The sequence below is a fragment of the Pleurodeles waltl genome, chromosome 9 (genome assembly GCF_031143425.1).
Source record: "Pleurodeles waltl isolate 20211129_DDA chromosome 9, aPleWal1.hap1.20221129, whole genome shotgun sequence".
Lineage (NCBI taxonomy): Eukaryota > Metazoa > Chordata > Amphibia > Caudata > Salamandridae > Pleurodeles > Pleurodeles waltl.
This window is the reverse complement of record NC_090448.1, coordinates 274093774-274119124: the sequence shown is the minus strand read 5'-3', so window position 1 is coordinate 274119124 and position 25351 is coordinate 274093774. Positions and strand designations below refer to the sequence as shown.

The 25351-nt window shown below is 42.0% G+C and overlaps 1 protein-coding gene across 8 annotated transcripts in view; it reads left to right on the top strand.

Moving 5' to 3' along the window:
• LOC138259164 (cyclin-dependent kinase 17-like) overlaps positions 1-25351 on the top strand; it is a 521155-nt gene that overhangs the window by 189951 nt on the left and 305853 nt on the right. For 2 of the 8 annotated variants that reach the window (XM_069206703.1, XM_069206699.1), the window contains exon 1: positions 3477-4154. The exons of the other annotated variants lie outside the window; for them this stretch is intronic. In XM_069206703.1, coding sequence (XP_069062804.1) covers positions 4067-4154 — 88 coding nt within the window. In that variant the 5' untranslated portion in view covers positions 3477-4066. Of the gene's footprint in view, positions 1-3476; positions 4155-25351 lie in introns of those variants that run through there. 8 annotated transcript variants of the gene reach the window in all.

The window sequence follows — 25351 nt, the reverse complement described above, 5'->3', positions numbered from 1 at the left end:
GGGTTTTGGCCATGTAGTGGTGGTGCAGCTGATTCTGTTGTTGAATTTAATGGCGACTCCGCCTCTGGGCTTGTGCCGAAGGTCTTGCTTGGCAATCTTGTAGCCAGTGGGGATGGCTGTAGTGATGCTCAGTGCAGAGGCTGGGTTTACCAATGTTTCTGTGAGGAAGAGCTGTTCCGGACCATGGTTATGTAATATGTCTCAAATCTATATAGCATGTTTGATGAGCGAGCGGGCATTGAGGAGCATGCATGCAAGTGTGGAGTGTTTAGTCTGTTTAAGTGCTAGCAGATGCCTGGTTTGTGTCAGTGTGAGCAATTGGGATTATGGGTGTTGTTGGCATGAAAGTGGTGGGTATATGAGTTGGGAGAGTGCATGGGAACTTGCACGAGGTGCATGTGAACACTCCCTCTGTGTTGTGTGGTGCGGTGTACCAGCAGAGCGGCAGCTGAGGTTGAGAATTTTATGGAGCTCAGCAGAATAGCAGTGGGTAGGGAAGAACTAGGGTGTCTAGCACCGGGCATGTTCAAGGAATAGACAGGCGCAAACAGGCTTGCCCTCAGGCCATCAGCACATTTGCTATATGCATCTGATGCAAGTCTGTGCTACAGCCGCCATTAATAAGCCATGGGAGGGAGAAGGAGAGGAGGGTGCTATTAAAATAAGTGATGTCATTTTTTTGACCAGATGGATGATGGGAAACCCAGAGATGTAACTACCTGCGCAGATGGGTCATGGGAAATTAAGTTCTTGTGCTTGGCCTCTTCTTTTAAAGATGCTTTTGGCAGGAACCAGAGAAGTTGGTTCCTGTACAGATGAGTGATAGAAAATCCAGTGATGTCATTTCCTGGGCAGATGGCTGATGGGCAATCCATCACCCAGTATTCAACCAGCGTGACAAAAATATTTACATTTATTTGTGTACTTCTAACTGACACTTTGGCAGATTAATTTGTCTAGTTCTGCACCAGATCCACTTCAATTTCACTATAATATGAATGAATGTTTGGAAGTCCATTGCTACCAGTTTAGACAGTGCTTTGTAGATGATAAATCCTCAATGCTGTTCCAATAAATTCAGTTGTTAGAGCAGTGAAACTGAAACTTCCTTTTCTACGCTGTTGGGTGACAGTATTGAAGCGTCTACTTTCTCTGTTTTCCCACACATCCTCCCAGTTTTCCTACAAGTTTCCCTTGTTTTATCATGCTTCCCTCGAGGCCTTCTAAGACCTAAGGAATGCAGTAGAAGCGCAAATCTTGGTGTGCCATCTTGCCCAGACTTCTCGAGGCTCAGTGGAAGGATGTGTGCTGATCCCTGCTACCCTTGCCTCTCCAGAGATCCGAAGATGATGGTGGAATGCATATGAACTAAGCATTTGCAATGTAACGGGTCTTGCTTTTGCTCGAGTTAGAATTATTAGCGTTGTACTCCTAACTGGACTTTTCCTGTCACACAAACTGGGGGAAAAAAAAGTTAAAACAGTTTCCATAAGCGAGCCGATTCAAAGCGCCGCCGTGAGACAAAGGAGAGAGACAAAAAGAAAAAAGTTTGCTGTCAGTCAAAGTTATCGGCAAACCTGCAATTAGCCATTTAACAGGGTCGATGCCGAAAGCGGTAACCAAACTGCCCTAAGAAGGGATAAACGTAAAGCAATTACCAACGAGACAAAGTATTTTGAAAGGAAAGCACATGAACGAATGATAGTGATGGGCGTGAGGTGGCCATGGTTAAAAGCCCAGATACCTACCAACACGTCGGAAAAGCAGCGCTTGCACGCTGCTATCCTGGACCTAGAAACATTGATTCATCTCTCCCACCGTTTCCCTTTTCGATCATATCTAGAAACGGCAATAAAAGAGGGCAAGATGGTGCTTATGGTGTCCTGTACATACCCACTCACTCCTGCCCATTGCAGCTTTGTATAGGCAGGCGAATTAGCATATTTCTAATGTCAGTCGGACAGAGCTGCTGCCAATTGCTTATTTACTGACCGCTGTCCAACAAAGAGCGGAAATGGGACTACTGAGGAAGGTGGAGAAAGTTTAACATGCACAAGTACACAAAAAATATGGTAATGGAGAAAACTGGAAGGTAAATAAGGCAATAGGCCAGGTAAATTTTAAGCATTTGTGTTGTGTATGACACTCCATGAGTGCTCTTCCTCTGCATACCTAATTAGTGGAATCAGCTTTGGGGATAGCCACAGGTGGCGAGTGGAGTGGGTATCAATAACGGAGAGGTCCTCACCTTGGAGTTTCAGTGGCTGCCCCTAATATGCAGCAGGAGTGGGCTCACACAGACGCACACATACACCCAGCACACACACACACATTACCAGAAGGCACGCACAAACATACATGCATACACGCGCTCATGCACCCTTGGGTGCCTGAAGGGAAGCTTCTTCTGAAAGAAGGGACAATCCCTCTGCCTCCTTTCATTGTTGAACCTGTAAAAGGTCCGCCAATGAGGGGAGGGCCTTGTCACAGGGTGAGATGGGGTCAGTGAGTTGTTGACCGCACCCGACTCTGTGATGAATATCAGTGATGGATACTCGTTCCTGGGTACTTCAAGGTCTAAAACTGAAGAGCCCAGGTCGGAGTCTGTCAGTGACGCTCCTCTTCGTCATGAATTGGAGGCTCACTTTAGACTTTGCCAAGCTGAAGTAGTCATGCCCACTGGGCTGTGAAATCTTCATCCTGGCAAATTTGACTCAGGTAGCCAGGCGAACGCACATTTAACATTTGTACAGTGCCTGCCTGGCCTACTAGTGTGCGTCAGGCTGACACTTGCTCAGGAAAAAGGTGTATGGGCAGGGAGCCTGTGCCTTTTACGACGGCCGCTGCTGGTTCCAAGTGGCATCCGAGACAACTTGCGCTTCTATTTTTTGGTCTCTGGTGTCTCTTGTTAATTCCTTGGTGAAAAAACAGCCCGCCGTTGATCTCTATTCATCAGTAATTCTGTTTATTTGAAAATCGGAACAAGTTCTTTCGAGGGCTTCATAATATACTTTCAGGTGAAGAGTGAAATGCTGACTGACTGATATGCACCATGCCATTTTACAGTATACGGCGAAGACATTTTGATCTCTTCCTCACGTCAAGTTAATTGTAGAAAAAAAGATTTAATGTTGTGTTTTTGAAGCGACAAAAGTAATCGCTGAAATTCTTTTGCATGTCCTTTCATGCCGTATGATAGTCTGTATATAATGACTGCTCTGACAGGGAAGATTTCCTGAAATAAGTGAACTTGTGAATGTACCCGATTTAATCCCTTATTAAACGTTATTGTTATGTTTTTTGTAGCACTAAGCAGTCGTTTATTGTGCTGTGTAGTGCTTTTAATATGCAGTTCCAGCTTAACTAAATGTTCCGTTTTATTAGCTTTCAAATTAAGGGCATATTGCGGTCCCCGGCACACTGCAGGAAAGCGAACACCTCGATCCTCCTTAACGCGGAGCCCAGCCTCCTCCGGTGCGATGACTCCTTGCAGCCTCCGGTGCCTGTCATGGAATAAGTAATGCCTCCTGTCTGTCCTCCGAGGGCAGGACTGCTCGAGTGCACGCGTGACGGGCCGCATCCCAGATCTGTATATGCTAACGACGCCGTCCTTTCGGTCCCCCACGCCGTCCGCTGAGCCCCAACATATAGGGCACGCATGGTCTTCTCTTGGGTTTGTCATGCGCGCCCTTTGTAGAGGCTTTAGAGAGGCTGAGGTTCCCCCCGCGGGCTCGGACCAGGTCTGCCGAGCCCTGAAATCTTTCAGCCACCGAGCAGTACGCAGCATATATTACTTGTCGACGTGCTTCGGACGACATCTTCATTTTTAGAGATGTGAACCTTTCACACCTCACCTTAGGGAAGCGCGGCTACACTACGGTGGAATTCAGCAGGACATTAGGCATGCAGGCGACGCCGTTTTGAATCCCCCAGGGTATGCAACTCGGGTTTGCTTTGTTCAAATCCACGGGGGGGCATAATTAAATTGGACCTCTGCTCCTTGGGGCTTATTTTCCAGGCGCATTATATTTTTTACACGTTGGCAGATTTTTATTCTTTGGAAATCATGAATGCAAACCGAGACAGACAGAGACTTTCTCCTTTTCGGATGCTGAAAATGTTGGAAAATTGCAGACCTACCGGAAACAGAATAGGTGAGTGGAAACCCTGAAAGAGTAGTGGTGATCTCTTCCAATTGCTCTTAAAGTTAGTATGCTTGAATGTTTTCTTATCTCATGGTGTAAATTAATAGTGGTTATGTTTTCTTGAGCTGAAGAACACTAAAACCATCTGCGCTAAACTGTAAACCGGGTTCCGAAGTAAGACTGCGTTAGGTGTATCTGATAAGCAACTTTTAATAAGAAGCCCTCTCTCCACACACCCTCCCACCCGAAAAAAAACCGTAATCCGTTGATGAGAAGTAATTGACCTGTTAGTTTACTGTGCCTTTTATGTCCACATATTATTTCAGATTTATTGGATGAGAACTGTGTATCTGTAAGAATATCATCTCATATTTGGTCTCTCCGCTGTGTTATTAAACATTCTATTTACGTTCATGTAAAACGTGCTAATGGGTTAATAACGTGCCAAGATGGTAACTCTGCGAAACTGCCAGGAGATACAATTGCTGAATAATGTTTTTTCGTTTGCTGGTTTGATTTTTGATGGAGTCCTATGGTGTATTAAGAATAACTATCCATACGTCCTATAGCCACCCTAACCTTCCAGTCAAATGTAAAGTATGTCTGTGCAGGTGATACATATTTAAATATATTTTAGCATCTACTCCCTCTCCAGTTTTCTACTTAATGTTGGAGGTGAATTATGCAAATTCTTCAATCTTCCAGGTCTATCTTTTGTCCCACCTGAGAACATTATGTGAGTATCTACACCCCATTACTTGTCGTACTTAACTATCCAAGACAGGAGCAACATAGCTTTCGTTTCTGATCTTGGTGTTGTGTTACTAAAAACATATTTTTTAGACATTAATAGATGCATTTGCAATGTTTTGGTTTTTAAATGAAATCAAAATGAAAATGCTAGTTTAGAAAAATTAAGGTTGGACTGAATAACACTTGTCCTTGGAATTATTCTGTAGTGGTTTGAATGTTCAACACTTCATAGTTCAGCATCTCCGGGTCACTTGAGAGCCAAGACCCCTAAATTGATGATGAGGCAATTGGTCAAGTTTTATGATTGATGGGCTTAAATATATTTATTATTCACATATGCATATTACAAGATTGATGTACAGAGGGGCATACTTGTCTTTCTGCCCCAACTACATGACACCTTTGCACTCTACCTGCTAATTACTTTAATGTATTTGTAGTTATTTTGATTGCAGTCTGTCCCCTGCCTCTGAAAACTAACTGTTGACAAAAAGTCTGTTCCCTAAAATAAAAGGATGAATTGAGCAGAGGAACTGGTGGTTTTCTGACTTACACCATCGAGGGCACTATCGCCTATAGCCCGGTGGCCACAGTGTTGATCTTAACCTCAACTTATTTAGGACTGCAAGATCATTACCTGCTAAGAGCTGCCTAGTTGAATTACATGTGTGTATAGATGGTGGGGCATTTTTATGACATTTATTTGGTCAACTAAATCAAAGGAAGTAATGGGTACAAAGAATTACACACGAAGACTATTCTTGCAGAGACAGTAGGTGAGCTGATAATTGTGCATCTTAAGTGCCTATGTAGCATGGACAGAAAGAGGTACAGTGTAACAGAATAAGCATATTATTGCAGGAATACGGTTACTTGCTTGGTTGTATTTCGGGGTCAGATCTGTGATGTGCATGCAGGTTGGATCCAGTATGTATTGACTTCATACATACCAACATTTTAGAACAAGAACGTGGGCGATTTCGAAATGTATTTGTTCGATTCCCTTAAGTTGAATCAGAGGCAATACTAGGCGGGAGACCGCTAAAATAGTACATTTTTGCTTCATTAATCAAGAGTCTCCTGCCTGAATCGCATCTTTTGTCATGCATGGGTCTGTTATGTCATCGTGGTCTGGGGCTCTCAGGGAAGTTGTGCAGTGGCTCTAGGGGAGCAATGTTAATTTGCTAACTAACAGGACCATTGACGGAAGATGAGAGATAGTATTTTGAGGACTGTAACCCTGTGTCATTGAAGTTGGCTAGTTCACAGTTTGATGGGGAATATTTGGAGGTCATTTTTAGAATGAACATCACCGATCAGTTTGGCTTTTACTTAGTTAACAGACAAGCCTCTTAAATGTGAAGTTAATTAAAGCAGTATTTCCCAAAGGGTTATAATACGTAAAGATCGCGCACCCACTAAAGTAGCATGCATCATCATCGGGCCCTCTCCTCTGCACTGGAAGTGAGGGGCAGGCCGTGAAGTTTGTAGAATGCTTCAGTATATGTGATCTCCATTTGAATTTCACGAACAGAAACAAACTGCCCTCGGAACTTTTAATCATCAGTGAGACTTGTAAAGTGGCAAACGAGGCATTCATAACACCCACCAGCCACGGTGCCCTTTTGAAATACGACACCCGGCACCCAAAAGTCAATTTTAATTATCTGTTAACTAAGAACCGCGAGGAACTGCTATGGCATTCAATAAATTAAAGGGGCAATCTGTGACCCCGACAAACATGCTGATAACATGGGGGATGCCTGTGAAATTGGTTAAGCAAAGCTCTGAAGCAGTCAAAGAAAAACAATAGGGATATCCTCCAGGAATTTCGGGAAAATACTGTATCAGAAAAGATCACTCATTACCACCTACACAAAAATGTCAAATATACTTAAGAGTCGGTGAATATTGTAGGAGCCTCAAATACAGGTGATGAACTGCACCCCCCTCACTTTGTTCTTAAGTGAGGAACAAAATCACAAAGAAACATTCTGGTTCCTATCCGCCCGAAGGAGTTCTGACAAAACATTGATAATCACCATTGGGCCCCTCCAGGAGTGATGGACCTTCAGCAGTGTGTTAACAATAAAACCTTCAAATTTTACTAAGACATCATAACACATGGACACAGGTTTATGAACTCCTTGGATCATAGAAGACCACACTAATAGCGACTATGTGATTTATCTGAACAGCTTACCATGTCAGCTAGAGCATTTAAGAATGACATCTCAAAGTCAGTGTATGGATTTCCAAACATAGAAGTGCCTTCATGTGTAAGCATAGCAACACGAAGATTTTCTCCCGTTCATACAGCAGGGCTACATACAATATGGTTTGGAATGGATATGTCGTTTAGGGTTAGAATCCACGTCAGTTTTTGTTGTGGTTTAGTATAGGGCTAGTTAGGTTGGGTTCAGTATTAGTCTGTGTCTGGATTAGTATTTGAGTCCATCTTCAAGGTATGGCCTCTCAATTACTTAATTTCAAATACACTATCCAATTTATAGTTAATGTAAAGTATATGTTATTGCTTATTTGAAATTGTATTTTCTAGATTAGGTTTTGAAGCAAATGTATTTTGTAACATTAATTTTCAAACTTATTATGTTAGCCCTACTGACTTTTTTGGAGCTGATTCAAACCTATAAGTCCCCATATTCGTGGCAGCCTATTATGTGATTACGTCTAACCTATCTTAGAAAGAGTTCTAGATGTGAGTCCGATGTAATTGACTCTGACTACCTACCAGATTTACAAGTGACCACTGGGGAGTTCTAATGAGGACCAAGATTCTATAGATTTTTTTTTTTGTTGATTTTCTAATAACTTTGGCACAATCTGAAGAATCTTTCCAAAACTTTCCAAAAAAACAAAGTCTCATCCACCTTAGCTCCTTCTGGAATGTTTCGGCGTGATCTGTCAAGTGAGGACCGAGAAAAAGAGGGAGTCCAAAACGCATTTTCTACAGGCAAGCTTACATAGGAAATTTGAAGAGCAATACTGCAAAATCTGCTGAATGAAGTTACACCGAATTTGGAAGAAAGCTAGATCTAAATCCAGAAAAAAATGCTTTTAGTGCTTTAGTGTAATTCGATGGATTTTGGGAAATTAATGTTTTAAAAAAATTGTATACTTCACATGCCGGAGGATGCGTGTGGCGACAAATCTAGAGTAAGCATTTTATTGGATGCCACCACATCAACAAAGATGTCATGGTAGCCATTTTATGTCTTGGGGACATCATTCCCAGTCCTATCAAAAGGCTAACTAAAAACATACGGGAGGGGCAGGGTAGGGAATACCCCAAGATCAGAAAACCTTTTAAAAAATATTTTTTTGCAAATTTGCAGAGAATCAGTGGTAACATAAAAAAAAAAATGGGGTGGCCTAGCGCCCTCGGGGGGCAGGGTGGACATGCAGATCAACATATTTATACCGACCTAGGGGAGAGGGCCAAAAATGTAACAGAATCCATTATTAATAGGGAATTCTAGGTGACTTTAATACATGCAGATCCAATGGATGAACTTGCAATTCCACCTGATAAAAGGTTCTTTTGCTACTCCCTTTTTAAGATGGTAACATAGTTCTGTCAGACTGCATGCTCACAGAAGTGAAATAAGGAAGTGCATACTAGAGTGGTTTGAGGTGTAACAGAGGAGCAGTTGGGGGAAGAAGAAATAAGGACACAGAGGATGGGGAGTGAGTAGCAGGACAAGAGGGAGGGAACATCTCAGAAGCACATAGGAGAGAGAGGGAGCAGCTCGGAGGGCAAGGGAAGAGAAGCACACAGATGAGACAGCAGCACTCGAAGGAGGGAGAGGTAGGCATATGGACGAGAATAAGCAACACAGAGCGTGAGCGGTGAAGAGAAGCACACAGGCTACAGCTGGAAACACATGTAGTCTAATAGAGTACTTATGTAAAACTAATAAAATAGTTCCCTAAAAGTGAGCAGTAGAAGGACACAAGTTAAGAGGCTATGCTCTCGGGAAGAGACAAACACAATATATGAACAAATAGGCCTTCAAATAAGAAGCAAGCAAATGAATGACAATAAAGCCAACTAGTGGTAGGCAAGGGGTGGGCTCTAAGCCCACTGTAAGGTTTTAGTAAGCAGACAATAGGTCTTTTGCAACCAGATAGCTTACTCTGTCTGGCAGGCTCAACCTACAAACACAAAGCAGGTGTATTTTCTCCACTTAATTTGCTCCACCATTTATGAAATGTACATTCATATGTGAGTCACGTAGACTTCCTGGAAAATATTGTTTTTAATTTTTGAACAGCCATAATTGTTTAGGATATAGTTCAAGCTTTTTTGTCCTTGAAGAGACTAACTTAACCTTGACAAGACTAAACTATATGTTGAGAGTTGTATTTTTCTTGTCGGCACCAGGCAAGCATGGGTGATTTTCTTTTGGTGTGATTGTTTAATAACGTGAGTTAATTAGAGATTGCTAGTGTGTGTCATGGTTGTAACGCCTCTAGAAGTAAGGGCCATTAGAATTGTGCAACATTAGATGCCAGATTATTTGGTAGGGTTGTGTGAATTCCAAGACATGAAAAAACTGATTATGCAACACGTTTGGGTATAGATAAAAAGTGAATCCTTATTCTAAAAAAAATAACGTTTTGTTACCGTAAGTAAACTTTGCACGGTTAGCAGATTCTATACAACTTAGTTTGAACAACATGCATTAATATGCTTAACGGAACACAAAACTATACTGGCACACTTGATTTATGTTTGTTCTGCTCATGCCAGATCAGATTCAAAATCGGTCTGTTCAGTGTAGGATTTATTCTGTGTTCCGTATAGGTATGCTGAAAATATTCCTTTCCAGGAAAAGACAGTCCACCACAACAGTATGTTTTTTTTTTTACATACGTAAGCAAGTGTTCATTAGGAAACAATTTAAGATTGAATGTCAGTGGCCAACATGACAGATTGGTGTTTTAGAGAGCTCCACTGGTAGAGTGGCAATCTGGTGACATTGGCCTAAAAGGAATATCATCTGATCCTGCCTTTTGCTCTTATGGCCTTGGCATATGTCGGGCATAATATCCATGTTCCCATTCACGCAAAGTCCTAGACTTGATAGGATATGCAACAGCGACTACTTTCTACATAATACCATACATTAGAGAGCACTTGATTTGGTTGACCTACATTTTGGCAAACCAAGACTCAACAGAGATGCTCAGGCTGTACCATACATATGTGTTGGCTGGGGCATTGGAGACGTCTGCATTTGCTGGAGTGATTTATGTGCGCTTTTTTCTTGCTGACAGACCAAATATGAGATGACCCAGGACTTTCTCCGCATAGTGAGACTGACCGCTTACCAGAGGATTTTGTGGGAGATAGTGCGTCTGGTTGGGAAGGCAGGTTAGTCAGAGAGGAATACATAGTTATAGCTGCAGTTAGGAAACAAGGGGCACTGAGTGGTGGTCATTTAGTTATGCAGGAAGGTGTATTGAGGAACACAGAAGAGCTGATAGTCCATGGTTATGAGTTCTTAGGAAGGGAGCAGAGGCTATAGTTGGCAGCAAGGCAAAGGTGAGTCGAAGCCACAGAGTCTAACTCTCCGACATATACTATTCAGAATTTAGAGGGCAGGTTTCCTCCTGATGACATAATTTGATAACTGGACATTCTGGAAGAAACACTGGAGGGTCAAGTGAATAAACAATAGAAGTGTCATCTACAATGCTGAGGGATTGGGATACTTAGAGCCGTGGTGGTGGTGATAAGTTAAGGGGTGATCAGTCTGAGGTGGTCAGTGTATCAGAGACTGCTCATACGGAGGAACCAGTTGAATGTAATGAATCTAATTTGGTACACATCGGTCTGCTGCCTTGTGGTGCAGGACAGAGTATGAGTTTGAGGTTGTGGCCTCCTGGTTCCCCAGTTCATCTTAACTTTGTCAGATTGCTAGTGGTAATTCAGATGGCCCTTAAGAGACATGAGTTTTAAGAATCCTGGGGATTACTTATGGCACTCCTCCTTAGGGCTGATTGTCATCCTGCATTAATCTTGACCCTCCAGTGGGGCAGGGGTACTGTGACTATCCCTACTTTCTTTATCCCCTCCACATTCCTGCCATCTTTAAAAAAAAAAAAAAAAAAACCTGTAAAGAACTATTAAAAAAAAAATATATATATATTCTTAAAGGGTCATCAAAATAGGTCTTCTAACCTGTGGCAATTATGTTTAACGTATAGTTATTGTTTCCTGTAGTTGGCGACGCGTAAAGCCAACACATTTGCCATACATTGTTTAGATGTCATGTCAGCTGAAAAGGAATGTATGCAGGATATACAAACAAAAGCACAGGCGGGGTGGTGCCATAATTCCATGCTTGTAAAATGATTAAGTAGCAAATCATCATAGCCACATCACCAATGATATAATGTAGTCACTGACACAATGCAACCATCCATGATAGGCTGCACCTGTGTATCAATCTTGTTAGTTTTCACAACCAACAGCTAAGGCTGTCTGTAGCCAAAAGCTAAAAAGCAACTGTCCCCCAGATCCATCAGAAGCCACAGCACAGCAGAGGTATTAGCATTATCTGCCATGTGGTATTGGCAATTTTATTTCCCAGTTCAGCAGTCAGCAAGTGAAATAGACTTCAGAAATAGTGAAAAGAGCTGCATTTCATTTCATTTCATTTCATTTCACATTCAAAAATGTTTGTAAATATTAATCTATTAGAACAGGTTAGATTTTTGGACTGAACTATGCCTATTGTTTACCAAGTAATAGATTGTGTGGCAAGGTAAATTATTAATTTGTTCTTAACTTGTAGAAAAGGCACACATATTTTCCATTATTACTACTTTTGCTTTTCTTCAGGTCATCTTACAGCCGAGAAGTTTCTCCACAGGCATTTGGACATAGGTCTGAGGTGTCTCAATGTTGAACACATAACCAGATGTGACTGAGAGAGGCACAGTTCTTGGTGACCTTAACTCCATTCATGAAATCTGATGTCCATGGGATTGGGTGTGCGCTTCTTCTTGTTACCAATCTCTATGGTTGCAAGCAAAGTTTTGAAATCTTAGTCATAAAACTACCACTTACTAGTGGGACCCCTCTGCCCTAATTCAGAAACAAAGTCTTTATTATGAGTATTTACCTGAGTACAACTTGGGAATGTACTCTGAATCCCTTTTACACACTGTCCTTTTGTCATCGGATGGCTTACCCTTCTATTTCACTATCCTTGATTCGAATGACATCTTTATGGCTTTGAAGGCTTTCCCTAAGCCTGCTAAGGACAGAACATTTTATTTCGCTTCTTTTGTTGCAATGTGGTTTATTTTCTTGTAAAATTTTGATCTACTGTTGGTCGTCCACCATGCTAGTATGGTAAATCAAAATGGCCGCCATGGTTCTGGAAGCATGTGTACTCTTGCGTCACAGCACATGACAGTCACTACGAAATGTACAATTTGTTTTAATAGCCACCCTTTCAAGGATTAAGGACCAGGCAAGCACCTCGACAAGTGCAGTCATATGCCAGTGCCAACAAGCATTTCAGCACCTTCAGCCATTTAAAGCCAATGCCTATTGGCTTTGCCAGTGTTTGTGTCTTCCTGCAGTGAAATTATAGATGATGGTACGCATTATCTTTTCTTGTTTTCCTCCCACCTGAATGCACAGCAACCATGTGGACAGGCTCAGAAGGCTTCACCAAAATATTGTTTTCTACTCCTTTTAAACTTGTACTTAACTGTATATGCATGTGTGTAAAAACATATAAGGGGTCAGGATACAGGTATCCTGACCCCATAGGACACATGGAGGAGTCCCTCATGGACCCTTAATGGGCAAATAATTGCACTTTTTTGAGGGGGTGGGCAATCCATGGATTTGAGGATCCTCCTCAGATCCTCTTTGGATCCTCCTTGGGTGCTGGGGAAAAGCAATGCCCTGATTGGCTTGCCACAACCTGACACAAATATTAACCTGTGCTTTAATAAAACCCACTGAAAAACACAAAAGTTACATGGACATTATAACTAATTTGATGTTTTTACCATAGAAATTCAGTGGCTATAGTTATACTTATCTGCAGAAACTATAACTCATGCCGGAAAGTAACTTTAGGCCACGAGTTATAGTTTCGTAACATTATTTTAAGTAACTATAACCAGCGGCCTAAGATATCTAGAACTTGTGCCCCCCACCATGCACCGTTTTTTCTTCAATAATTTCACTTCAAATGTTTCATTGATATTTTTATTACCAACTATAACTACTGAATTTCTCAGGTTTTTTGCGAGTAAATTCAGAACCTAGCTATAACGCCCCGTAACCTTGGGTTTTCTAAGTTAATTTTTAACGTTTTTTTATTTCTTTTTCCTAACTATAACGTCCCTGTGACCTGTGTTATTTTTCATTGTATACATAGGTATATTTTTATTTGTATTGCAAGTGTGGATACGCCCCTTTCAGGCAGTATTCCACTATTTAAGCTCATGCTGCACTTTACCATCGCTGCATTTTAATGTTTAGTGAGTGCTTTTCACACTCTTTTACCCTGAGCCTTGTACATATAATTTTTAGCACAGTTTGTACAGTCTGGGGGTTGGAAGGATAGTACCTTATTGTGATTTGGGGAGTCCTCTTTAGGGTGATTTTAAGATATTGACTCTGCTCATCAGTCCGTCCTGGTTGTTCCGTTTGTACTCAGAGAGCTAGAGGCTACTTTCTATTTATTTCCCAGTTGATGGCCATAACCGCCATTTTAGTACGGTTAGCAGTCTAGTCTCAATAGGTCAGTTAGACTTGCCCACCTATATATTTGTGACGCTCCAAAGGCAATCCCTTCTGCACCCATCCGTACCCTAAAGTCGCCAGGCACCAGGGCCCCCCTGTATCTCTTTCCATAGAGGTCAATCCAGAAGCCATACTTTGCTACTCTAGTGAGGAATTTAAAAAGATTAGAAATATGATGATGTACAATGTTGTTATACTGCATGATGTCCAATACCTGCTGTTTTTGGAGGGCCTGGCTTCCTGCCTTCATTGCAGGTTTTCTTGCTCGTCTAGTCTCCTGGTAGAAGGGGTGGGGGGGGGGTGTTAAGTGGCAGCTAGGGGAAAGCCCTTTCCTCTTAACCTTGGAGACACCACCTCAGAACCCTCTAGCCATCTCTGGATGTTAAAAGGATTCTACTATTATGCTAGGACATTTCCCAAACATACTACCAACTCTGGGATTTACTATCTTCCCATTTCCTAGACTAATGTTTCATCACAGAAACTCAATTGAATCCCCTTACCCCCCCTATATTCCTGTGGCATTTCCAGAAGACAATAAGATAATCAGACTGGACAGAAAATCCAAGGGGGGATTGTGGAGTGGCTATGGCCTTCTAGGATTCTCTGAAGGTTGCCCTTATTGACACTGTTCTGTACGACAATTTGGAGATGTGCGTTTTTAAAATGGAAACCCTCTCCGGTGACCTCTGGGAGGGTGCTGTAGTCTATCCACCTCTAGGCTCTAAGAAATATTTTAATCATACGTTGTTAGAACATTTAGTCTTCCCGCCCCCCCCCCCCCCCTCCCCCCCTTCTCCACTCACCACAAGTGCTTGCCAGAGATAACTTTCTTCTGACGGGGGATTTTTTATTACCCCAGGGAAGATACCTCAGTTACAGAAGTAATTTACCTGTACTCGGACCTTCAGATGGTAGGGCTACAGCAGAAGGTCTCTGGCCCTACCAATATAGCTGGTCATACTCTAGATCAGGGGTTTTTAAACTAAGTGATCCCAGGGGGGGTGCCAGGCTCTGGCCAATAGAAGCATTACACAGATAAGTGTTTTGTTTTATACAGAAACAAGTTATTGCATTTTTTAAAAGGTAACAGTACTTAACTGTATTGCTTAAATTTGTCAAGACATATTTAAGCATTGCCAACTTTACAAAATATTTGTGAAAAAGTCTGAGGGGGGGCCCAATGATCTTTATTTTTCAGCTGGGGGGGCGCGGCATTAAAATGTTTGGAGACCACTGCTCTAGATCATGTGTTCACCTACTCTGTTCTTAAAGGTAGACTCCCCCGCAGTCTCTAGTGTGGACCGACTACTATGTCATTAGTTTTCACTTTTTGCCAGAGTTAAAGCATAGCAGTGATATAAATACTGACTTATCAGTGTATCATAACTCCGTACACATGCTTTTGATGCAATTGCTTGCCTTAAATATGGTTAATCCAGTGCCTTCAGACATATTGCACCTTGGTACTCAGAGGTGCTGAGGACCAAAAAAAAACAACTAGTAGAAGACTGGAAAAGGAGGTAGCATCTGATAAACCTCCCCCCCCCCCTTGATAAAAATGACTGTGAAACAGCGCTTTCTGCCTATCACACAAAAATAAGAGAAGCATGTAGACTTTACAGCATTAACAGGTTTAAGCCGGCAATTTGACCAAATAACTTTTTAGGGTGCTTAATGAATTCACCAAGCACTGGCCTTTATATCTACTGTTTCAGCTTCATCAGGCTGTGTGACTCCCTTGCTGATCATTTTGAGAGGAAATTCATTTAATTCTACCAGAACTTTCCTAGTTCATCTCCATAAGTGGATGACTTATCTAGTTATAACGTTCCACCCTCAAATTCCTCTGTATTATTGGAGTTGTTTGCAATCTTCTCTTATAATCAAGTCCGGGAAATGTTAGATAAAGCTAAATCGGGTTCCCTTTTGGATCCTAAACCCCCTATATCCTGGCCAGTCTTTCAGCTATATTGACGTTGTCTATTGTGTCTCTCTTTAATCTATAATTCAACAAAGCTGCCTCTGGAGTTGACGTCCGCACAGGTTACCTCCTATTTATGTTTTTTTAAATCAGTGTGGATCCCAATGATTTGTCCAACTATCTGCCCATTTCGCTCCTCCCCCTTCTCTGTAAGGTTTTACAGGGTCTTTTGAATACACATCTCACGTCTTATTTAGAAGATCATGGCTTATTGGACCTCTCTCAATCCAGTTTGAAAGCATTTCACAGTACAGAGACCTCATAGGTGGCTGTAGTCGATTCTTTTAGACTTTCACTAGATGATGCCACCCTCTACTATGCTGGTATTAGTCGATCTATCAGCCGCTTTTGACATGGTCTCCCATTCCATTCTGATCCGCAGGCTCTATGAAATAGGCATCTGTGGTAAGGCCTTGCGTTGGCTCATAGATTTTTTTGGTTAACAGGACCCAAACTATTTGACTTGATTCCTTTAAATCCCTAAAGATGGCTATGAACAAGGGTGTCCCCCAGAGCTCTAATTTGAGACCTATGCTGTATAACATCTATGTGGTTCCTTTTTCTAAGTTTGTCAAATCCAGTGGCTTTGAAATTAGATCCTGTGCAGATGATACCGAATTAATCATCTTATTGGGGCAGAAGCCAGAAAATGTGACTAGTGGGTTAATTGACTGCATGAAGAAAGTTGCCTCCTGGATGACACACTATTGTCGACAGCTTAATGGAGATAAAACCGAGATTTTTTGTTTGGGAAGGCTGAGACCTTTTGGTCAGTGTGCTGGTGGCCTTCTGAGCTGGGTTCTGCTCCCTGTCCCGGGGGGCAGTTAAAATCTCGGTTTTATAATCAATGACAATCTCTTCATGAAAGATCATGCTTGGTCTGCCTGGTACCTGTTTTGCCACCATGCGTTTGCTTAAAAAGGTGTTTCAGTGGCTACCATTGAGGTCCTGGAGAACTCTAATCCAGGCTGCGATTATGAGTCACTTGGACTATGGAAACGCCTTACCGATACCTGCCAATGAAGCACTGCTGGCTAAAATGCAGGTGATACAAAACAAAGCGGCACTCTTAGTCTGCAGTCTCCCACTGGGTACCCCTTCGATTACCACTCTCAAAGCTCTTCACTGGCTACCGGTTAAAAAGCGGTCCTTGTTTAAGCTTCTCTACCTGGCTTATAAATATTTGGCAGGCATGGACCTGGCTTATCTGCTCAAGAAGCTTATTCCTTATCTCCTCAGCAGAAACCTTAAGCCTAGAAACAAAGCTTTCCTAATTCCATGCCGTTTACATGTACCTCATGATATGGTGGTCTGGCCTTTTCACACTTGGTCCCCTTTCATTGGAATGAGCTCACTCTCTGTATTCGATCTTCTAGTAACTTTTGCCAGTTTTAAAAAGCTGTTGAAGACCTGGCTATTTTAATGGGTTGTCTTGACCTGGGAAAACGCCAAGATACTCAGTTGGGAGTGAGTTGTTACGCTATACCAAGCTCTTTTAACATAACATTTTAAGATAGACACATCTGGATATGCTATAGCATACTACTATGTCTCTACATGGATTGGCAAAGATTCATGTGTGCTGAGAACTGTGCATCTTAAGATGGAGAGTGTTATTTCTGCATGTTACACTCCTATTACCCTCCAGCTGAAAGAAGATGTGCAAAAAGAAAGAGCCATGAATTCAGTATAGTCTTGCTGGTTCCCTTCTGGGGACAGAAAAGGCCTATGGACATCACTTGTCCTTTCTGGAGGCAAGTATGGTATGCAGAAAAGCTCAATTCTTCTCATGCAGTGTTGCTGACGCTGGCTGATTGATTTTATAGTAGGTAACCTTTTGTGACTGACATCTTTATTCTAAGGTTGGGGTTATTAACCATTAATAACTATTATCTTGCCTCACAGCATCTATACTCTGAAAAGGAATAGAAAAGAGATATTGGTTAATCCAGAGACTTGGTAGTTGTAAGCTCTGCTACCAGTTTCAAATGTAGCCTTAATAAAAGAGTGAAGTGTTAGTTAACTAGAGCTTGTGTATCAAAGCTACTGCTAATAATCAGATCCATCCTTCAACCAGTGTTAAAATCTTGTTTAACATTTTATGAAAGAGTCTTAAAGGGGTAAAAGGCGAGAGTCACAGTTGGCAAAATTTAAACTGTGCGCAACTCCTGGAGCTTTTGGATCGTTACATTAAATATTCACCCAGCATTAATGCAATTACAATATCATTGCAGCTATTGAGAAGATGCTATGCAATAATGTAGGCTAAAGGGTACTAGGTATGAAATGTCCAGTTACTCTTTCAACAGTTATATATATATAACCACCCCATGGGTTTACTTGCAACTACAATTGTGAACAAGGCTTATCTCCCTTCATATGTGTCTTACTGCAGAAAGACCTGTGTTAATTTATTACTTATTTTACTGTGCCCTTGATGATGCTACAAAGTCAGACCAAGTAAATTTCCTTGAGCTAAGGTCACCCCAATATTGATTTTTTTTTTTAAATAAGAAATCGCCCTGAGCTCGTGATGTGTAGATGATAACAATGACTGCTTCTTATCTTTTGCAAATTGAGGTGAATTGGTTTTAGTTCCCATTTACTTTTACACTGTAAAAGAGAAGATTTATAACTCACAGTTCATTCATATAGATACAGGGGATTGAAAATCGAATATGAATTGTAAAGTAGGTATTTTAGATTGGCCTAATTGAATAATCTTCAAAATGTTTTAGCTTTAAATGTCTGTGTTGGAATATGGTATAGCTTGAGGTCCCTGAGACTGATCGATAATAAAGTTACATTTTTCATTGTCTAGTTGTATTGAAGAAAGTGTCCTCTTGTATTTGGGACCAGTTGCTTTAGGCGAGGGGTCCAATCATACATTGTTAAAGTAGGGAGAACTCCCTGACGTGCCTGAGGTGTCACTCTACAGCCTGCACTTTATTTGATACAACTGTAGACTGTCTAGTGATTCTGATATTTTGAGAGAGGTCCTTGGCATCTTCTTGCAAGTGCCTAGGTGACCCATAATGCTGTCCCCTAAATTAGCCATTGTACACATTTTGATTGCCTTGATTCAAACTGTTACATGAAAGTGCTATTACATTTGGGTGTAGTGTTGGCTAAGTGATATTGCCCCGAACTGAAGAACTGCAGACCCTATGCTCCTCAGTGGGTATTTGGTGGGGATTAATAGCTGCATGGCTGTTTAAAAACCTATTTACAAGATGTCCTCTGAAACATTGTAAGATAAGGGAGGCATGGCAAGTGCACATCTCATTTGAATTAATTCACATGGATTTGGTAGTTGAGGGTGCCAGAGATATAGATAGGCTGCTTTCCTGTGTGGAATATGTTAATAATGACTGAAATGTATCCTTATTCCCTGTAACAGATACAAACAAAACTGCGTAGTGATTGTTTATCTTCACATCTGCTGTATTTATATTAAACTGGAAGTAATTAATAAAACAAATACAGTAAAGATTTAATAACAGCTAGTCATTTGCTGTTAATAATACTTTGAAGAGTGATATATTATGGGTCAAACGACAACAGTTTCCAGAACAGTTTCCAGCTTTTTTTTTAATGTAATAGTTGGAATTGATTTTGTTTTTAATCGAAATTATCTTTATTGCAGTCTTTAAAATTACTGTCAGAAAAAGGAAAACAAACACAGTGCTACTGAGAAGTTAATTGAATAGTGGAAGGGGATAAAAAGAGCAAATCTAAAGTACAAACTAGTGCATAAGCATACCATTCGGTGCCCTAACCAGTCCATAAGCACACCATGAGGTGCCCTAACCAGTCCAAAATGGATAGACGTATATGACGGAAAAGCATAGAGAGGATGAGAGGATGAGAAAAAGAGGGAGAATAATGAAATTTTCAAAGAGGAATATCATAAACCAACCATATCTTTATACACATTTCTCCCTTTATAGTGAAATTGATTTTTAAAAACGATTCAGGTGAAGATAATTAAGATACCAGACAACAATGTAAGTTCTGAGCGCTTGGAGCTTCCAGCAAATTTTATCAAATCTTTATGGATCTCCTTTACCATCTCCCTTCATGCCTATATTTGATCCTGAGTTACGGTTTCTCATTTTCTTGCATTTCAGTTGATGTTGCTCCCAACACCGGGTTTCCTTTTGGTAGCTTCAACACTTCCAGGCCTGCATCTTCTCCAGCATGATCTTGCAACCTTTCCTGTCGATGAGTCTGTAAGGCGTAATTTGCGTGGCTTGGGTGGTCAGCTTGGGGATAGATTGGCAAGCTGTGAGGGTGCAGTCTAGTCAGAAGTGGGTCTGGTTGCTCTTCTTGCATCTCACTGCTGATGAGAGCTCTAGTTCCTCTGACATCTTTGTGGGTGTAGAAGGGAGAGAGCAGGTGGCCAGCAGCATGTGGCACTCGGACGGAGAAGAAGGTTTTTTTTTCTTCCATGTGTTAAGATGCGGGTGGGAGGGGCCAGGGGGCCATAGTCTTCAGTGCTGCTTCACGCCTGTATTCATCCCTCCTCATCTCTCCTTTGCCGTCTTTGCTTAGATGTTCATGGCCAATGAATGCCTTTCCTTTCACAGAACTAATGGGGTTTGCGGGTGTTTGATGCTGGGGGTTTCTGTGTTTTTGCTGCCTTCGAGCAGTCTAGCACATGGGCAACACCACAGGTTCACTCAATTTAGTGTTCCTCTTCTGCTAGCACACTCCCAAATGCTTCCTTTCTGACGTGGCATAGTTTGTCATAGCTTGAGTGGTCAGCGGGAGGAGACTGACAAGCCTTGAGGATGCAGTCTAGTTGGCACTGGGTATGGTTGCTGCTCTTTGGGCTCATTGCTGATGAGCACTCTAGTTCCTCTGGCCTATTTGTGGGTATAGTCTTTTGGGAGCAGCAGAAGACCAGCAGCCTGTGTACGCTCAGTCAGGCAAGAAGTTTGTTCTTTGCTTCTATGTGTTAGAACAGGAGTGAGAAGGGCCTGAGGTTTATAGTCTGCAGTACTCCTGCAGTCAGCCTTCCTAATCTCTCCTTTGCCAGCCTTACTTGGCTGTTGATGGACCATCTATGCTTTTCTCTTCAGAGAAACATTTGATTTTGCCAGGGATTATCACAGGATGGTTTCTTTGCGCTTGCTGCCATCCAGCACTTTGGGTTGAGTGGGTGTCTGGAACACCCATCTGCTACTGTTCCTCTTCTGGTAGCACACTCCCAAACGCATCCAGTGCTTCATTTTTGTTCCTGCAGCCCTAATGCAGTTTTGAGTATGGTTCTTTCTCTCCTCCCTCTTTACCCTACTGTGGAAGCATTTACAGGCCTGTGTTTGGGTGATTTTGCCAGTAATTGGGAGGGCTTCAGCAGTCTGATGCTATTCTTTGGTGCCATTCTTTCCCAGGGACTGTCCTGCTGCCAAAGGAGGGACTTGCATGTAAGTCTTCCTGGTGTTTGGCGGGTGGTGGGCAATTACGCCTACCAAGGCTATTTGTGCAAACCTTCCCATATCACCTTCATTCTGAAAGGTGTCATCTGCATTTGAATGTATTACCTTATTAGGATGCCACACACTTTTTTTTTTTTACACATCTGTCGGTACAGCTAACTTCGTACCCTTGCAACCTGTATATAGGAGGAGAGGGTTCTAATCTGATGGCTCTTCTTGCTTTGTTGCGGATGTAGCAACAGTAAACTTGCTTTGCTAGGCATGAAGCAACAGTATATTATCCAGAACTGACTAGTACATTTTGTGCTTGGAGTGCTTAGTTGACAGTACCCCACATCTGTTAGCGCTCTGTAAGATGTGTTCTTTCACGGAGGTTTCTACAGCCAGCCTTACCCCTAATCATCTAGAGCCACTTTTACTCAGTATTTATCTCTGCATGGCAACCCTTTACCTCCTTATTCAGCAGTATCATAAGACAGGAGCAACAGGCCCTGTATAGTGCAGCATTCTTAGCGACCTAGACCCAACCATTTAAATTCCGTGCAGGTCGACACAGTCTGTTACTCTGTGCATGCTTTCCTTGCGTTTTTCTTGCATCCCCAGATCACATCCTTCTCTTACTTTCTTGACTCTTTGGTTGTCGATAGTTGCTATTGAGGTCATTTCAGATGTCTTCTCTGGTTTATGCACCGTTTTTAGATTATTCATTTTCCTCAGGACATACTGGTTACCCTGGAATCAGTCACTGCTTGCCCTCTTGCTTTCTCTGTGAGGTGTTGATAGAAACAGTTTCGGGGTGACTAAGAGGACGGCAGGTGTGCTTTCTGACCTCATGTCTAGGAGACAGGAAGTCATCCGAATCTTGCATGCATGAATGCCTGTAGTAGTTGTATAGCGTAGACCTAGCCAAGTGGCAGTGGAACTTTGTACTGGTTTAAATACATGGATACAGTGAATATCAGATTGGAGAAGGAGCAGGTTTCCTGAGTGGCTCTGGCTTGTTACATCGTCGTGATGTATTGTTCTTAGAAAGGTGTATCTTCAGTTCTTGACTAAATTGTAGCAGGGTATGGAGTGGTCCTGTAGATACAAGGATGTCTTTCAAGGTCCTGAGTACATACATAGAGAGGACCTCTTTTCCTCTTTTTTTATTTTGCACTTCATCTCCAGTCGGAGGCTGCTCTGGCCAGGGCCTTAGCCAGTGGAGGTGATTAGCTTGTGAGCTAGGTAGACTGTGGTGCCTGTTCAGACGGCTTTGTAGATGGTGCGGCTAATTTTGAAGACGATGTGGATAGGCAGGTCAGCCAGTGGAGTTGCACCAAGATGTAGGAGGTCCTATTTGGACCTGGTATAGGGAGTTGAGCGACACAGTCTTTCACATGACATCTTAAAGAGTTCACTTTACAAACAAACAACACACAGACCCAGAACAGGCTGTCATCAAAAGTTATTATAGCTTCGATAGACCCACACTTGATCCTACACTCGCTATCCTTAAAGATGAGCCCTAGTTTCAGAAGAAACAATTATCTCTGACTAGATTATTGTAGTGTTGTCTATTGGGTCAAAACTCACCAGTGGGCACGGTTTTTGCCCTAAAATGAAGGAAGCCTGTAAAGGGGTGCCGTACACTGGAGTCAAGTTAAAGCATGGATTGCATTCAAGACCTGCTGTTTGGTTTTTAAGAGCTTTACCCAAGCAGCTCCTATTCTTTGGCAATCGGAATAACTCAACAGTCGTCTGTCCAGAAGCAAAGCAGCAAAAACCACATCAGATTACTAGCCCACAAGTATAACCTCTCATTGTGTTTTCCCACTCGTTCACTATACTAGCACCTACTTTATAGAATGCTCTCTCTCTATAGATTAAACTCTCAACCAATCTTTTGACCTCCAGGAAAAATCTGACTGGTCACCTATTTCGCTATGCCAGACTTAGACCTGTCACAACAGAACCCTGCTGGCTGAGTGCATATATGTAGCAACCATCACCCTGTCAAGCATGTGATATACTTGGTTGTCAGCGTGCTCACATCAGCTCTTACCACTAAAAAAGTATGTGCTCAAAGTGCCACCAGAACTTAAGCAACGTTCACAGGTGCAGAATGGTACAGATATAATATCCCAATTAATTCTTACACTTTCAAACTTAGCTGGCAATACTCATGCCATATCACCCGGTTAGCAAAACACATTGATTGGACCTACTGCTAATCGCAACAAATGTATCACATTAAATGATCACCAACAAAACATTAAATATTCCTCAGAATGCTTCAATTTCTAAAATTCACTAACTCCACCAGGTTCTAGCCTGCAGTGAAATCCTAAGAACTAGGGCAAGAAGGTATCGAACGTGATTGGCGCTGAAAAGCCATGCCATTTGCAGAATGTGCACCTTGTCAGCTTCCTATCACATCACAAGGTAATTAAGAATGTATGTTCTACGTATCATGACTAGCTTCTTCTGGTACAAATTGGCACGTATAGTTGCTAGTCTCTCTAGCCTTATTAGCAAATAACCTGGAGAGCAGTAACTAAAGCGTTACAGACAGAGACAGTTTGTCTTTTCATGTTATTCTTGTTACTCTCATTTATGGAAACGTAATTTAGTTTTCATAATATATATTGTGTATTTGATTTAGCAGTAAAAAATAACGTCAATAGACATTAGTTTTAACAAATGCCGTTAACTCTTATAATTTATAGATCACAAGAGCTTGCTGGCCGACATCTACCAAGTTATACTTGATTAATGGTAATCAGTCAAATTATTCGTTTGTTTTCGCCACGGCGAGACCTTGCACGTGGTATATTACTAACATAGTGGATGCTGCAGATAAATCCTGCATGATCTTACATGCCCCGTTGCATCATAATTTTAAAACTTCACACTCTGTACAGCCCTGTGCCAAGTCTCCAGGTTGTTCACAATTAGGAAACAGAAGTGCAGCGTTCTGTCTGAACATGCAATGAGGTATTCGTCCCCCCAAGCTTTGGAGTGGAAGAATTCTCCGGAAGTACGCTATGCCATGCCAACTTACCTAGCAGAAGGGCCATGCTCATAAATAGGCACTTTAATTGATTTTTTTTTCTTGTCTCTTGACTTAGAGAGCAGAGGGAGGGTGGTGGGTGTTCCAGTGCCTTATGCTGTCATTCAGACTTGCCTGACGTTGACGCCTTGGGGAAGCAGAGCGGGTGGAGAGGAACTTCAGTGCAGTGATGACTGGATCCAGGCAGTCCCGGCATTCAGTTTTGGGGAAAGAATTATCACTGTCTGTGATGTACAAAATGGCACTTTTGTCCTACCCAGTTTTCTGTTTTTCTTAGCAAACATGCTAAGTTTCAAAAGAAAACATTACAATCCCTTAACACATTGCTTTTTGAGCTAATATGGGGTTCAGGAAGACCTAGTGTGTCACTGTGGAAAATACAGCTCCCAACCTCAGAGGTAGGATTAGGAGACCCTGGTTAAGAAATGCATTACTGGTTGGCCGAGCTGATGTGGGTTTCAAGATGGCCAGCCAGTTCTAATGCTTAGGAACTTAAATATATTGGGGATCTCACCACTGTTCATCCTAAGTGAACATTCTACTAGACCCACGCAGCATGTCACACCTGTGTCGAGCCACAGCAAGACACAACTATAAGAGGTGCCTTACACCGATATCCGAGGCAAATTCACCAGAGCTCCCCTGATGCTACAACCCAAGCTGCTGTTGCAGACCCTCTTTAAAATTGCTAACCTCTTCGTAGATGGGATGCTGCAAACACTAAACAAACTACGCCAAACTTAAACAATATCAGTGGGGAGATTTCTGGCCCATGACTCACTAGCTCCTCTCGCAGAGATACCGAACCCCCAAAGCACAAATTCTCCCTTCCACCCCAATAAGGCAATAACTACTATACTGCAGTAGTGTTACCATGTCTAAACTTGACATGGTGGCTCCTAGAGGTAGACGTGGATATGTGGGTCACAGATTTTGAGTGCTCCTCCTCAATAGTATACCCTACGAAAGTATTCAGACGTGACATTCAAATAAATCCAATTCAACATGTTACATAGGGCCTATTTGACAGCACAGTGGTTAAAACACAGACACCTTAAACCCTAGTCTGCGGTGCGCGAGAGACAGCAAGACCTCATGCACATGTTCTGGGCCTGTGTGAGACTGAGCGAGTACTGGAAAAGTCACGGAATGGTTTTGGAACTCGCGTGCAAAATG